The 13,891-nt window shown below is 33.9% G+C and overlaps 1 protein-coding gene across 1 annotated transcript in view; it reads right to left on the bottom strand.

Moving 5' to 3' along the window:
* Positions 1–13,891, bottom strand: part of DNAH8 (dynein axonemal heavy chain 8) — a 127,548-nt gene that overhangs the window by 53,763 nt on the left and 59,894 nt on the right. Inside the window, exons 49-57 of the mRNA XM_027898070.1 lie at positions 13,210–13,371; positions 12,150–12,396; positions 10,549–10,790; positions 9,928–10,068; positions 6,080–6,308; positions 4,907–5,049; positions 3,842–3,976; positions 1,657–1,779; positions 368–581 (exon numbers count right to left, since the gene is read on the bottom strand). Coding sequence (XP_027753871.1) covers positions 368–581; positions 1,657–1,779; positions 3,842–3,976; positions 4,907–5,049; positions 6,080–6,308; positions 9,928–10,068; positions 10,549–10,790; positions 12,150–12,396; positions 13,210–13,371 — 1,636 coding nt within the window. The remainder of the gene's footprint in view (positions 1–367; positions 582–1,656; positions 1,780–3,841; positions 3,977–4,906; positions 5,050–6,079; positions 6,309–9,927; positions 10,069–10,548; positions 10,791–12,149; positions 12,397–13,209; positions 13,372–13,891) is intronic.

Here is a 13,891-nt window from a genome sequence, read left to right on the forward strand (position 1 = left end):
TTGAAACAACAGGCAGTAAGTGCTGTCTTTTCACAATATACCTTACTGACAGAGCTAACAGAATTTAGAAATTTAGCAACACAGTGCACTTTAGACAGTGCAGAGGTAGAATGGTAACCTACAGAGTAATAACAGTGCTCATAATCTTCCAGGAAATGCCATTACTTTCTTAATATTTGTTTGTCCAAAATTAGAAAGGCAAGCATGAACAGGAGTTGATTTCTCTTCCACAGGACCATTTCTGCTGTTTTTTCACTGAAAGTACTCTGAATTTGCATGATGAAAGTGAGAAAGGCAGCATACTTTTATACATTTTAAGTCAATTATTGAAAAAAATAAATCACAATAAAACAAGAGAAAGAAGTACCAAATATTTTGTCGATGGACGCGTTGGATGGCAATGTACAATTGAACACACTAAACTGTCTTTTTAAACGCTGGGGAATATCATTACGGCCTCCTCCAGGATGTATCATTGCTGCTATTATTTGTACATCCACAATTGTAGTGAAGTCTCCAGGTTTATCCAAGCTGTACATTCCTCTCATTTCCATCATCTGACGCACAATTTCATTTGTTATCTGTAAGTTTATGCAACTTGTACAAATTAGAAATTCTTGTAAGAAAAGAAGAAAATATACCATGGTAATTTAATTTTGTCTTGTAATTTTATCACTAATCCATAGAGAAATATTTTCACTTTAATCTAAAACCAGATTAAACTACCTTCCCTAGTCACATAGGTGATCTTGCTTTATGTAATTTTAAATAGCAGGAACGTTCATGGCTGTACTGCCATTTAATAATCAAGAAAATGAAACTAAAAGCTAAGGCAATGAACGGGGGGGGGGGGGGGGGGGGGGGAGGGGGAATTGTTCTGTTCCTTATTTTGCTGCTGGACATTCAGTTACAGAGGTTCAAACTATGCTTTTCAGTTCAGCCTTGGGTCTTCTTTGAAGCAAAACATCTAATTCTTTTTTGAAAGAGGAAGCTGTTTATTTTGAAAAGGTTATTCACTCTACATGCCACTCTATAGCATCTGAGTTTGCCCCCAGGTTTCTCTTTTTTTATTTACCCTGAGCAAATTTTAAGAAGTCATAACAAGCATATTTGGTCTCTATGTTAGAACAGACATTTCAGAAGACCTAACGTCCTGGGCTGCAAGTACTTCAGACCTACTATGGGAAGAAACTGTGAAATACTTTTGCCTGATCTGCAAAAGCATATAGATACTACACAGCCAAATTGTAGATGGGCTTATAAAAAGCCAGTGTGTTACCCTTGAATTTTTCACAGCCTTTATTTCTTTGCCCAAGGTATAACACTTCCATTTCACAGAAAGTTTGTTTATTGGTGCTTTCAAATTAGTATCAATTTGAAAGTAATAATATGCTACTTTAGTACACTGATGCTTTTTATTTAGACTTACAAAAATGAGGAAGTGGGGATTAGGTAAAATATGGTACCGTTATTGTACATGTCCCTTCAGTAATTCTAATTCGCTCTCTTTTCTTTTTTTGTCGGTGCATCATAATTAGAAAGCATTTCCAATAATTAGCAGTTAATAAAATGTTAAAGTCCACTGATTCCAATATGTACATACATAAAAAGCACAACAATTTGAGAATAAGTCATATATGTTAAAAAACAGTTTACCTGATCTCCCCATTCATTGATAAATGGCATATTGATATCATCAATAAAAACAGTCATCTTTCTGCCTCCAGGAGGTCCATAAGTACTTCCAACACGTTTGTCCACATAACTCTCTATTGTCCTCTAAAAAAGAAAAGAAAATTCTCATTTTGCATCTAAAGCAACAATATTTAAAATGCATTGTTGAAAAGTGCTGCTTTCTGCTACAGTTGTTATGCAACAATTCCTTCTATTTGCAAGCAGTCTCTCCTTTATTTTTATGATTAAGGAACCCAGTTCCTAAGGAATGCAATTCCTGTCCTACAACCTTCTGGCAGGTAGAGAAGTTTTTAAAAAGTTTTCAAACTCAGAAATTATTATTTCATTATCGACATTATCATTCATCTCATATCAATTCTTTTATATTTGCAATACAACAGCAGAACATACACAGGAAACTTAGAGACCTTTCGTTACGATTTCCCAGAAGACTTGTGAGCGATGTAATGCAGAATTTTAATATTTTGGTGTCAAGAAGTAGGATGCAATAAACAAGTAAGACACTGATATATAATTGAAATATTTCTTAAAGTTCTACAGCTCTACAGCCTTTCTAAAGATACATAAACAATGATAGAAAAAACACCTTACAAGATGGCAGATGTTTTCCTTAGACAAATAAGGTTTTCTCTCTAAAACCACAAATGTCATCCTATATGAGTAATGTGGCATGTGCTGTCATAAAGATAGAAGCATTTTAGAAACAGGAAATAGATACAAGCTTTGTCCAATGTTTTTGTCCTGTTTTTAGAAAAATATAATTAGCTGAGTATTTTAAAGGCATATAGAAAATTTGTGATTAAGGTGAAAAAGAGCTGCTAAGTGATTACATAAGAAATCAAAAACTTTGTAACCCATCCAATGCATCCAAAATCACCCAGTCTTTCAAATACCCTCAGAATGATGACTCAAAATTAAAACAAACAAACAAACAAACATTTTGAGTGTAGCTCTTTCAAGAGTTTAGAAGCATTTCAACTGTTTTTCTGCTACATCTCTTTCTTGAAAATCAACCGGGTGAACTATGTATTCAGCTAGCTAGCTAAGAGGGAGCACATCTTCCGAGGTATTGCAGGACTGCAGCAGAGACAAGACTTACTAAGATCCTTTCACAGACTCTCTGTACCAGAAATAAGGAAGCCAGCAGTTTGCTTGCGAGACAGTAATGTTCTACAGACCCATAATATATTAAGTAAAGGACACTGAGACAGAGATACTGACTGTTCAACAAATCTTGCACGCATGAAAGGAGGGCTGTCTTATCCTGCCACACAGCTCGATACAAAGCATGGCCAGAGATCTTATACACAGAATACCTGCTGAGAAAAACTCAGCAGACACTCTGTTAGTTTGGTATTTTTTTAAAACTAGATGTTTAATTCATTACTTTTCATCATTTTCTTAATAAAATTTACATTAGCTTCTTAAAAAATATGTTTGACTTTGGGATGGAGTTTGCAAGACCTATTCCACAAGCAGGCTTTTCAATCTAGAAATATTCCAAAATCATTTCTTGGCAGCTTGTCACCATGAATTCATTGCACTAAATTGGTAATGAAGTCAATCTTAGCAAATTAGTAGTATTGAATCATAGCACGCTGGTATAAATGATCCTTCTGATCATCAAAAAAAACTAACCCATCTACCGATTTTGTTTCTACTTATATGGATTTTTACCAGTTATGTTGGGAAAGAGAAATTTCTACAAAGTTGTTTTGCTAGAGGTCCTTAAAGATTGAATTTCTGATGCTGTAGTCATTCCTGAGCTGAGGAAAAATAAAATCATCTGTAAGCTGAAAGCTGTTTATAAAAATTATGGTTGTATACTGAAGAATCAGGACAAAAAATGAAGTATAATCAAAAATCAAAAAAGAAAAGGAAAAGTCTTCAGCAAAAAATGGATTCTTAAAATTCCTTAGTGAAAAGAACACAGCAATCATGGGTGTATGAATCTCTGTGTGAGTGGCTATATTTTATTCTGATCTGCAAAAAATATTTTTAATAGAATTTTCTGAAATGTTGAAGTGACTTAGATGATAAAGATACTTCAACATTAATCTTAAATCACTTATCATCAGAATTAAGTACACTTTATACACTTCACAAGGAAATTATATACAAGATTGCTTAAAATCTGTACTTTTACCTGAAACATAAATGGTTCCGTGGCAGATGAAAAATTTAAAGATTTTGACAAGTGCTCTTCTGGGTCATATTTCTTCATATATCCCTTAATCATGACTGTCTTTGCAGTCCCCTGTTCTCCTATAAGCAAAACAGCCTGTAACAGATATTTAAAACATGTAAGTAGTACAAAAACTTATATATGCATAACAGATCCATTTTAGAGAAAGGAATAGTCTTTGGGTCTATTTTTAAATGATATATTTTTCTGATGGTTTTTTCCTGTGACTCCATATGCAGTGATATAGTATGTGTTTTTCATCCCACACAGATCCTCCAAGAAAATTATTTACAGAGTCAAAAGAGAAAGGAAGCAGCAAGATTTTTTCCATTTGCCTAACTTCTTCCAGTTTCCAACATATTCACTGCAGCAGTCTCTTTTAGTAGATGACCCTAAGGTGGCTTCCTTTATAATGAAAAGTAATTTCTGACATCTAATTGGAATATAAAATTTTTAAAATTTGTTTGGGCTATAGGTATCCTTTTTGACATGTGCTTGTAATAGAAGAATATTTCCTTGTTCCCAGCACAGTTCTCTCCTCTTCTACATTTGTGCTATTTACTGCACTTAATTGCTATTAACTACAGCTTTCCTAGTGTGAGGAAAAAGACAGAGACAAGGTTAGGAATTATTGATCTTAAGTAAACTGCCTTGTGAAATTTATTTACCTTGTTTCCTTGTTCTAGAAAGCATAAATCTGAAAAATGAATATGATGTAAAGACTAAGAACATGGATTTATGTCTTTCTCTGAGAAAAGAGATAGGTTGTTGAAAGCAAATTTTTATGATAAAAATTATTTTATAAAAAGAGTATTTTACAAGTTTTGTCCATGCAAGGAAATAAGTACAGAGAACTCATTTTAAGAAAATAAAAATAGAGAAATACAAGAATAATGACACATCCATGAAGAAATTACTAGAGACCAAGAACATGAAGAATGTTTTCAACTCACAGTTACCTTATAAGAAACTTTCTATTTATATCATATAGAAGGTATATACTTAAATAAGTAATCCTGCACTTACTTTCTTTTGTTTTGCAATTGTGTTTATCAAAAACTGAGTTCTGGTATTATCAACATTTGGAACCAGAATGGATGCATAGTCTGGGACATGATCTGTAGGATAAATATACTCTTGAACTCTTTTAGTCCAGTGCTCCCAGTTACCTGAAATGGAAAAAAGTAATCACACTTTGGTCATGTTCAATATCTCATTAGTACAATAATTAAAAAAATATGTATTATGGGTAAAATACTACAAAACATAAAAAGGGATAAAATTTTTCAGTTCCAGCTAAAAGGCACGTAACAAAGGACATACTTAGTCATGACCCCTAGTTACTTCACAATCCTACCAGATATAGACATATTTCTTAAATTTATATATACATATCTAAATAAAAATCCCCAAACAATGTTTACCTAGTAACTAATTCTGACACTGTTGGTGAAAAACTACAGAACATCAGAATATGGATTGCATATGTGTACACTAAAACAACACACTGTTGGCAAAAAAAAAAAAAAAAAGAAGTGAATTTGGATAGGAAAGAAATCAGTGTATTCAGGGGAGAACATGGTCTGACACAACTATTTTTATGGGATTGGTTGTGTGGGCTATTTAACCTACAGAATTTTTTCTGGAAAATAGCATACTATCCAAAATATCAAGAATCACAGCTTTCAAAATGTCTTATAGTTTTATAATCCGTAAGATTTACAACTAATTATTGGATGTGGGTAAATAATAATTACTAAATAGAATTAAAATAAAATTTTATTCTTTTAACAAAAACTATTAGCTGTGAGAAAATTAAACATAAGATTAAGTTTGACTAAACCAGCCCAAGGATAAATTATCTAATAATTGTAGGCTGTTTAAGTTAACAGAAAAGTAACCTGTATCAATGAAACTAAAACCAAAAGAAATGAGAAAATACTAGCAATGAGCACTATCTCTTGTTTCTGACTTCTCACATCCAAGAGGTGCTGGTACTACACAGTTTTAGCCATCAGAGCGCTTGTAGCAAGCGTGGGTAGAAGAGCCCTTCTCAAATCTTCGTTCGTGAAGCCTAGCCATGATGATTACACATTTATCAAAAAACCTCACTCATATGGTTGAAGGACTCATAGGACTGAAGAAGTAAAAGAGTTTTAAAACAACAGTATAAAAAAGAATGTTAGTGCTTTTTCTTACCTTTCTCAGAAACATAAAACTCATACATGGTTTGATTGGTGCCACGGGGGATTTTTGGTAAGTCTAATTTTTTATCGTGAGCTCTAATGAAGGCTTCAAGTTTATCTCTACTATCCAACTCCAGAAGGGCACCTAAACTCCACATTATTGCAAAGCTGAACAATTTTTGCAGATGAGCTGGACTACCTCCTTCCTTCGGTGAAATCAGGCCCTCCAGAAGATTAATAGACTGAAAATATTTTAAAAGTGTCTTGAGAAAATATTACATAATCACTTTTTGTTTCCATGTAGATGTATTCACATGCATTATTTATATGTATTAAAACTTTAAATCAATACAGATTACAAAAGAATAACATAAAATTCAGAACTACAAACCCAATAACATTTATTAAAGATATCTATATCAAACTGGGTAAAATTTTCAAAATTACTGAAGTAATTTGATCATCAGCCGCCCTTTTAAATTATGCCTATATAAGAAATATAATTTAAGAGCTAGGGTAACAAAATCACTTTTAAAGGGATTTTATAATATTCAGAATTCCAAGAGTAGGTGGAGCCTTGCCATTTTCAGCATCTGTCAGATATATTTATCTCACTTATGGTCATTTAATGCATCTATCATATTAACTTTCACTTTGTGCTTTTAAAAAAAATAGTTAAAATATTGAATGCAATGATTGCTTCACTCTGTTTCTAAAGAACTAGAGTCTAGACTGCAGAAAACTAGTAACTTGCTCTCTATAATGCTGTGATGTTGCTCCTGAAGTCAAATGCTTGACTGTCTTAGAGAACACCATTCATATTCCCTTTCTATACGAGGCAGTGTCCAGGACATCGCTTCAAAATACATCTTTTTAGCAATGAAACTGATTTTCAGTCAGCTCTGGGAAATAATGTTCTTTATGCTGTCTTGGATCTCATATTTGAAGTAGGAAGTAAAGAGTAACACATACTTTCAATGCAGCCTAAAGGACATAAATAGTTAGACTACTTTTGATTACTTTAAAATTTAGTTTTCAAAAATGATCAATCAGAATTAATAGTGCTTCATAATGTTAAAACAGTGTCAGTCCTTTTCTTTAGAAGACAATTGATTTATCTAATTTTTTTCCAGGACAGGCTGTGTTCCAGATTATCTGAACAAAATCTTTTTGTTCCCTCAAATACAAGCTGGAGTTCAAAATTTCCAAAGGTTTTGGGTCTTGGCAATATTTTGTAACAAGTTTTTGAAGGGAAAAAAAGGAAAAGGAGAAAAATTAAACTGACACAAAAAGACACACATAAAAGGCAACAGGTCAGATGAAAACTTCAGCTAGCCTAGCAACTCATTTGCAATAGTGACCAGAAGTGGAGAAGAGTAAAAACAAAGAAAAAAAACTCTTGGCTTGTGGTGGTACTGGGGGTAGTACTTCCTGTTGGTACTCTCTTCAGCTTTTGACTTTCTGAATGATATAAGCTTTTCCTTTTTAGTAATTCTCTATGGTTTTTTCCACCCTGAAAATATCAAGAGTGGTCTTGAGCATTACAGAAGCTTTTATTGTCTATAACAACCTTTAGCAAGATGTTCCATAGGTCTGCTATTCATGGCATTGAACAGTTTGTTTTCTCCCTGTGTGAATCCCTTCGTGCTTATCTTCACTGAATTTTATTTGCCATTTTATTACCTATTTATTCAGTGTCATAAAGTCTGTCTACAGTTCTTCATGGTTAGATGTTTTGTCCTTACTACCCTGAATAATCTAGTATCATCAATAAACTTCTTCACCTAAAACTTTTCCAAATTGTTTATGAACATTTTGAACAGTACTGATGCTAGCAAAGGTAACTCAGGATCAGTGATAACCTCTGCCCTTCCTAAGAACTGATAATTCAATCACACATTTCATATCTTCTAATAAGTTATTTATCTAGAAATGAATCTCCTATCTTCTAAACAGCTATGACTGCTTAGCTTCCATGTAAATCCCTGGTATAGAACTATGTCAAACACCTTTGATCCTTCATGCAGACTATATCAATCAGATCTCCTTTAGCTACAAGTTTATTCACTTTCCCAAATGACTTCTAAGGCAGGACAACCCTAAACAAAAAAAACTGTGCTGAATCTCCTAAGGTAAATTATATTTGTCTCCCTAATGAGGTGGGCCAGAGGATGGTAAAATGTCAGTGGAAATTACAAGGAAGAAAGCACACGTGAGGTCACTTTTATATAAAACCGTCATAAAACTGTTATTGATGAATAGGCAGCTTTAATTGTGAACGCTAACCAATGGAAGATAACTGGATCCATGTGTATGTTTGGGTGAACATCCAAAACTGAACTTTAAACCTCAAACACAAGTCTGCTAGATGTAACAGGTTTGATTTGGTTGTAAATTTTGAAAATGCCTGAACTAAACAAAAGCATGTCCTGAATCCTACAATTAATAGAGACATAAGACCCAGCAAATCAAAAGGCTGAAAAGGTACAGGGCTTCAGCATATAGACAATTTATGGCAAACCTGGGATGTTAAGATTATTTTCAAGTAGGGTAAAAGCTCTGGTCTCACTGGCTCCCAGATAACCCCAGCATGGAGACCTCTTAAGGCTTATTTACTCTGTCACACATGGGACAGAAACTTACTAGAGATTTTTATTCACAGGGAAAAACATTCAATACAGCTTAAATCAGAAAAATATTTCCTTGACCAAACAGTACGAGTAGAGCACAAACTTGCTGACACTTCCTAACAAGCGCTAATCAAAAATAACATAGAAACTTTTAGTCACAGGAAAAGTCTTCCATGAAGACAAGCTCAATTCAGTCAGGTTTTACAGATAACAAATGTAGAGGAAAAATAATATATCACTCAAAAATGTTGTGCCTAGCATGTCAATCTATCATCATAAAGTGGTAACTAACATAGTTTCTGCCTGTGGACTTCAATCCTATAGATACCACTCTATATCTATAATTCTATAGATATCTATTTGGTACTGCACAGCTAAGCTTTGCAGCATTTACTGTGGCTATTAATTTGCAGTAAAATACTTCGCAATCTAGAAAATCTGAAGCTGACTGTCTAAAGTACAACAAAAAGATATCAAACTAGCCAATCTGCACCCAATATTAAATTGAAGTGTTATCCAAAACATGATCTTGTCTAGTCTCTTATTCAAAGGCACTACTGAATTTTTTATGTGTGTAAATATGAAACTGAGATTACATGGACAAAAGTAAAGTCTAAAGACTTGGAATCTGCAGATGACAACAGACTCATAAACAAATCAGCTGGAGACACACAGCACAGGAATGATAGTCTTGCAATATCTGCCACATATTTTTATTACTAATAAATCACTGATATAATTTCGAATCAAGATAGAATTCCAAGTGTAGGAAGGGAGAGGCAAAAATTACTACATTGACCTTGGGAGAGCTGATGGACAGAATAACATCTATTACACCTGGAGATAAAAAGATTAATGGAATTCTTCTCTCCCTCTGCTAACATTATCAGTAGGGTTACACTGACCCTTACCACAACTTTTTGGTATTAAAAGTACTGGACTGAGTCCCCTAGCTTGTTAAACATATGCTTCTGAAAATTTACTGAAGCTTACAAATTCCTGTCATTTGAAAACTAGCCTAGGTATGAAGTGATAAAAAGAAGTAAAATTTTCTTCTGCACATCTCTAACAGTTCCCCTTATATTGCCCAAGAAACACATATTGAGTTTGAGCTTTTCTTTTCAGGAAACATCGATATTAGGCTTTGTTGCTATCAAACGTTCTCTTTGCTAATTCTGCATGTTTACAATTGTCAGTCAATTCATACAAATTTATGCCTTATCTGTTTTACCTGCATAATGTAGTTACATTCCAGAAGCTCCATTTTTGGATTAAGGTTTAGTTTCATATATGTATATGCTGGTTCAAAGATCCTATCATACAAGCCTTGCAACACTTCAGCTTCTTGAGCAGAACGTTTCTTCAACCATGCCTGAAAAAAACATCCCCAATACATAAAATGTATAGCAAGGTAAAATTCTGTATAAAATCATAGAGTAGAATCATAGAATTAACTGGGTTGGAAAAGACCTCCGAGATCATCAAGTCCAACCCTTGATCCAACCCCACTGTGATTTCTAGATCATGGCACTCAGTGCCACATCCAGCCTCATCTTAAATACCTCCAGGGATGGTGAATCCACCACCTCTCTGGGCAGGCCATTCCAATGCCTGATCACTCTCTCTGTAAAGAACTTCTTTCTAATATCCAACCTAAACCTCCCCTGACAGAGCTTAAGCCCGTGCCCTCTTGTCCTACTGCTGATTGCCTGGGAGAAGAGACCGACCCCCACCTGGCTACAACCTCCTCTCAGGTAGTTGTAGAGAGCAATGAGGTCCCCCCTGAGCCTCCTCTTCTCCAGCAAATGTATAGCAAGGTAAAATTAGAAGCAGCCAGCAATGATTATCTTACTTGCAATATTGGTTTCCAGCTGAGGACAGAAGAACTGATGAAGACCATACCCATTCGAGAAACTGTTGCTGGAGAGGCATTTTCAATGTTGTGCACCTCAAATAACAGTTTACATGTAGGAGACATAGGAATTCGATCTCCATTTGCTAGAGTAAGGGTCTTGTTGTCATCCAAAACTGAATTTAAATTCTCAATCCAGATTGCATCTACAGGACCATCTAAAATCAGAAATATATTTTCACCTGGAAAAAATAATCGAAAAAGATATAGTTCATATCATCATGCTGAAATAGCAAAAAAAAAAGAAAAACAAAAAGGTTACAAAAGATGGTCTAGAATTTAAATGTTGTACAAAAATTTCTTTTATTTATTGTAATTTCTTCCAACTTCATGGATACTCATTATTGAATAAATTGCATATTTAGATAAGGAACTGTATTTGAAATTATTAGAAGCAAGTAAGGACACAAATATACCTTTATAATGTTGAATATTTGTTACCTTGTTTGGCTGCCAAACAGAAACTGCTCTACTCTCTCTCTTCTCGTCCTCAACAGGATCGAGGGAGATGAGGTGAAAATGTTTGTGGGTTGAGATAAAGACAGGTGGATCACTTGCCTGCTGCCATGAGTAAAATAAGGGTTCGGCTTGGCAAAAATTATTTTATTTTAATGCAAATTAACATAGATTTGGATGATGAGAAAAAAAACAATCACCAAAAACACCTTCCCCACGCTCCCTTTTCTTCCTCTGGACTCAACTTCTTTCCTCCCAAAATAATTTAGCTCTTCCTCCTCCTGCCCTCCACCCCACCCTTGCTCCAGCAGCACAGGCAAGATGGGGAATTTTGCATTTTGTCATTAAAATAAGGGTTATTTGGGCAACTAAGCAAAAGGCATTGAATATTCACAGATCCCACCCAAATTAATGAAATCTTTGATCACTCATCCGTTCTTAAAATCTAGTTGTTTTTCTTTTATTTTGAAATATAGATGAAAATATGTAAATTTTTGAAATCAAATTTTAGAATTTCAGCTACATTTGGAATATAGAAAATTTCCAGTTTCCAAGAGTAAACATATACTTTTCCAATATAGACAATTCAATTGTATTTTAAAATTACCCTCCTTCTAGGAAGGTTCCCTAGAAGAATTCTCTTTCTTTAATGTAAGTTTGTGTTTTGTTTTTTTCAGGTACAAATGAAACTCTGAGAAAAAGAATTTCAGTATTCCAAAAATAAAATACTGAAATATAAAACTGGCTAATCAACGTATGAAAAAACATGGGAAAAACATTATTTTAAAGATAATACCATTAGTACAAGTAAATCTAAACTATAATTTATCAGCTTCGAAATAACACATCTGCACTGTAGAACTGAAGTGGCAAGAAAATAATCTGTTTTTTAATGTAGATATACTACTGAAATAATAAATTTTTAAACTGTTGCCCTATCTTAAGGAGTGAACTGTAACCTCATCTATGTTCTCTGTAGTTTCCCTCAACAGGGAACTTCACCACATTTGCAAATTCAATACACTTTTTTCAATGTATTATTCAAGACGTATTTTTATGATACCATACAGACAGTATTTATATACCCTTTTTGGTTTTCAGTGTTTTCCTCCACAGTGTAGAAAAGATTCCATCCGTCCAATCATTAGTTGCAGCATCTAGTTTTCCAAACATCTGAGGAGCAGTAATAGCTTTGGGGTTCATTCTCATTTCCCTATGAGGTTGGCCACATTCTGTGAGTGCTCTCATTAATACAGTTATGACCATTGTTTTTCCAGATCCACTAGGTCCAAGTGTCATCAACCCATGACGTACTAGAGAAGTTTCATACAACTGTTAACAAAATCAAAATATATCAATTTAAAAAATCAAAAGAAAACAAATATATGCTTCGAAAAGATTTTGGCTTGCACTTAGTAGTGACGAAAAAATGTACCAGACATAAAAATTATAATCTCAGAATTAAACTCAGCATGCATTTGCTGAATTTTATTGTTTTGTGGAATAGTATAAAACATCCTAATCTTCTAAGCATCAAGAAAGTTTACTATAAACAATTTAAAGGACTAAGTCTTACATAAACTTTTCAAAGCAACTGAAAATAGTTTTATCAAATTTTAAAAAGGTTTTTTTCTATTATTCGAAAGGAAAAATGAATAGTAGAAAAACATTAATTCAACAGGAGTATGACTCATCACTAGTGCTAAAATACCTGAGTATATGAAATAAACATAGGAACTGCACTTTCTCTAGGACTTTATATGAGTTTAGTTTCAGAAGAGCTCTTTATTAAATGTTCTGTTTGTCTTTTAATACTAGTATTAGGCTTGATATGGAAATGTCAGAGTCTGCCTATACAAGTATCTCCTGTTGAAGGAACTGAAAGGCACAAAACAGTTCTGGATGCCAGAATCTTGTAAGAGGAAGCATATATAGTTCTTCCTCTGCAAGCTGAACAAAGGCTTATATCAGTACAGGAAGAAAATCTACAGGCACCACAGTGAGTCACTTGTGTAGGTCTTACACACACAACCTTCATTTTTTTCCCATATTAGATGTGCAGTTCTTGAGTGAGACAATGGTTTAACAAATAACATGTTGTTCTGACTCCTGTTTCTGAAGTATGTTTTGGAAAAAAAGTTTTACCTGAACAAGCTTAAGATTCCATGGTGGATGATTAACCAATCCTGCTTCTTCCACCTGATGAGCTACTGCAGTTTGAAGCTCAGCATAGGTACTACTGTCTAACTGTATCCCGGGAAAGAGATCATTGATGAGACTAAGAAACAAAGGCTCATCTTCATCTATCTGAAATAAAAAAAATGTATTAAGCAATTAAAGTGTGGTTATCCAAAGAACATTTCTGAATCAAAATTAATCTCTGTTCTAGAATAATGAGCAGTAAGAATGTATTTTCTAAATACAGATGCTTAAAGACAGAGAACAGGATAGCTTGCTACAAAAATAGCATTTTGAAACTGTCATTCACATGCCATGCAAAAAATAAATTCAAAACTGAAAGAAATTTGCCACTGAGTAGACACTGGAATCTAGTTGTAAAATTGATTTGTAGAACACTTGCAGTATGGAAAGAATGTCCTATCTGTAAAGAATTCTTTAAAAGTCTAATTTCGTGGATACTCATTATTCAATTTACTTATGGTAGTCAGTCTGTACACAAGTCAGTACATCAAAAGTCTCACGCACAGGCAAACCACTACTAATCTATTTGAACCTTTGTACACTGAGCACTGTTTACAAGTCTAATAAGCTCTGCTGTTTAATGATAACATGAAGATTATCATGGTTTAATTTATAAAGAACAGGA

The sequence above is a fragment of the Empidonax traillii genome, unplaced genomic scaffold (assembly GCF_003031625.1).
Source record: "Empidonax traillii isolate 1590-97213 ecotype Southwest subspecies unplaced genomic scaffold, ASM303162v1 scaffold576:size640842, whole genome shotgun sequence".
NCBI classification, from domain to species: domain Eukaryota; kingdom Metazoa; phylum Chordata; class Aves; order Passeriformes; family Tyrannidae; genus Empidonax; species Empidonax traillii.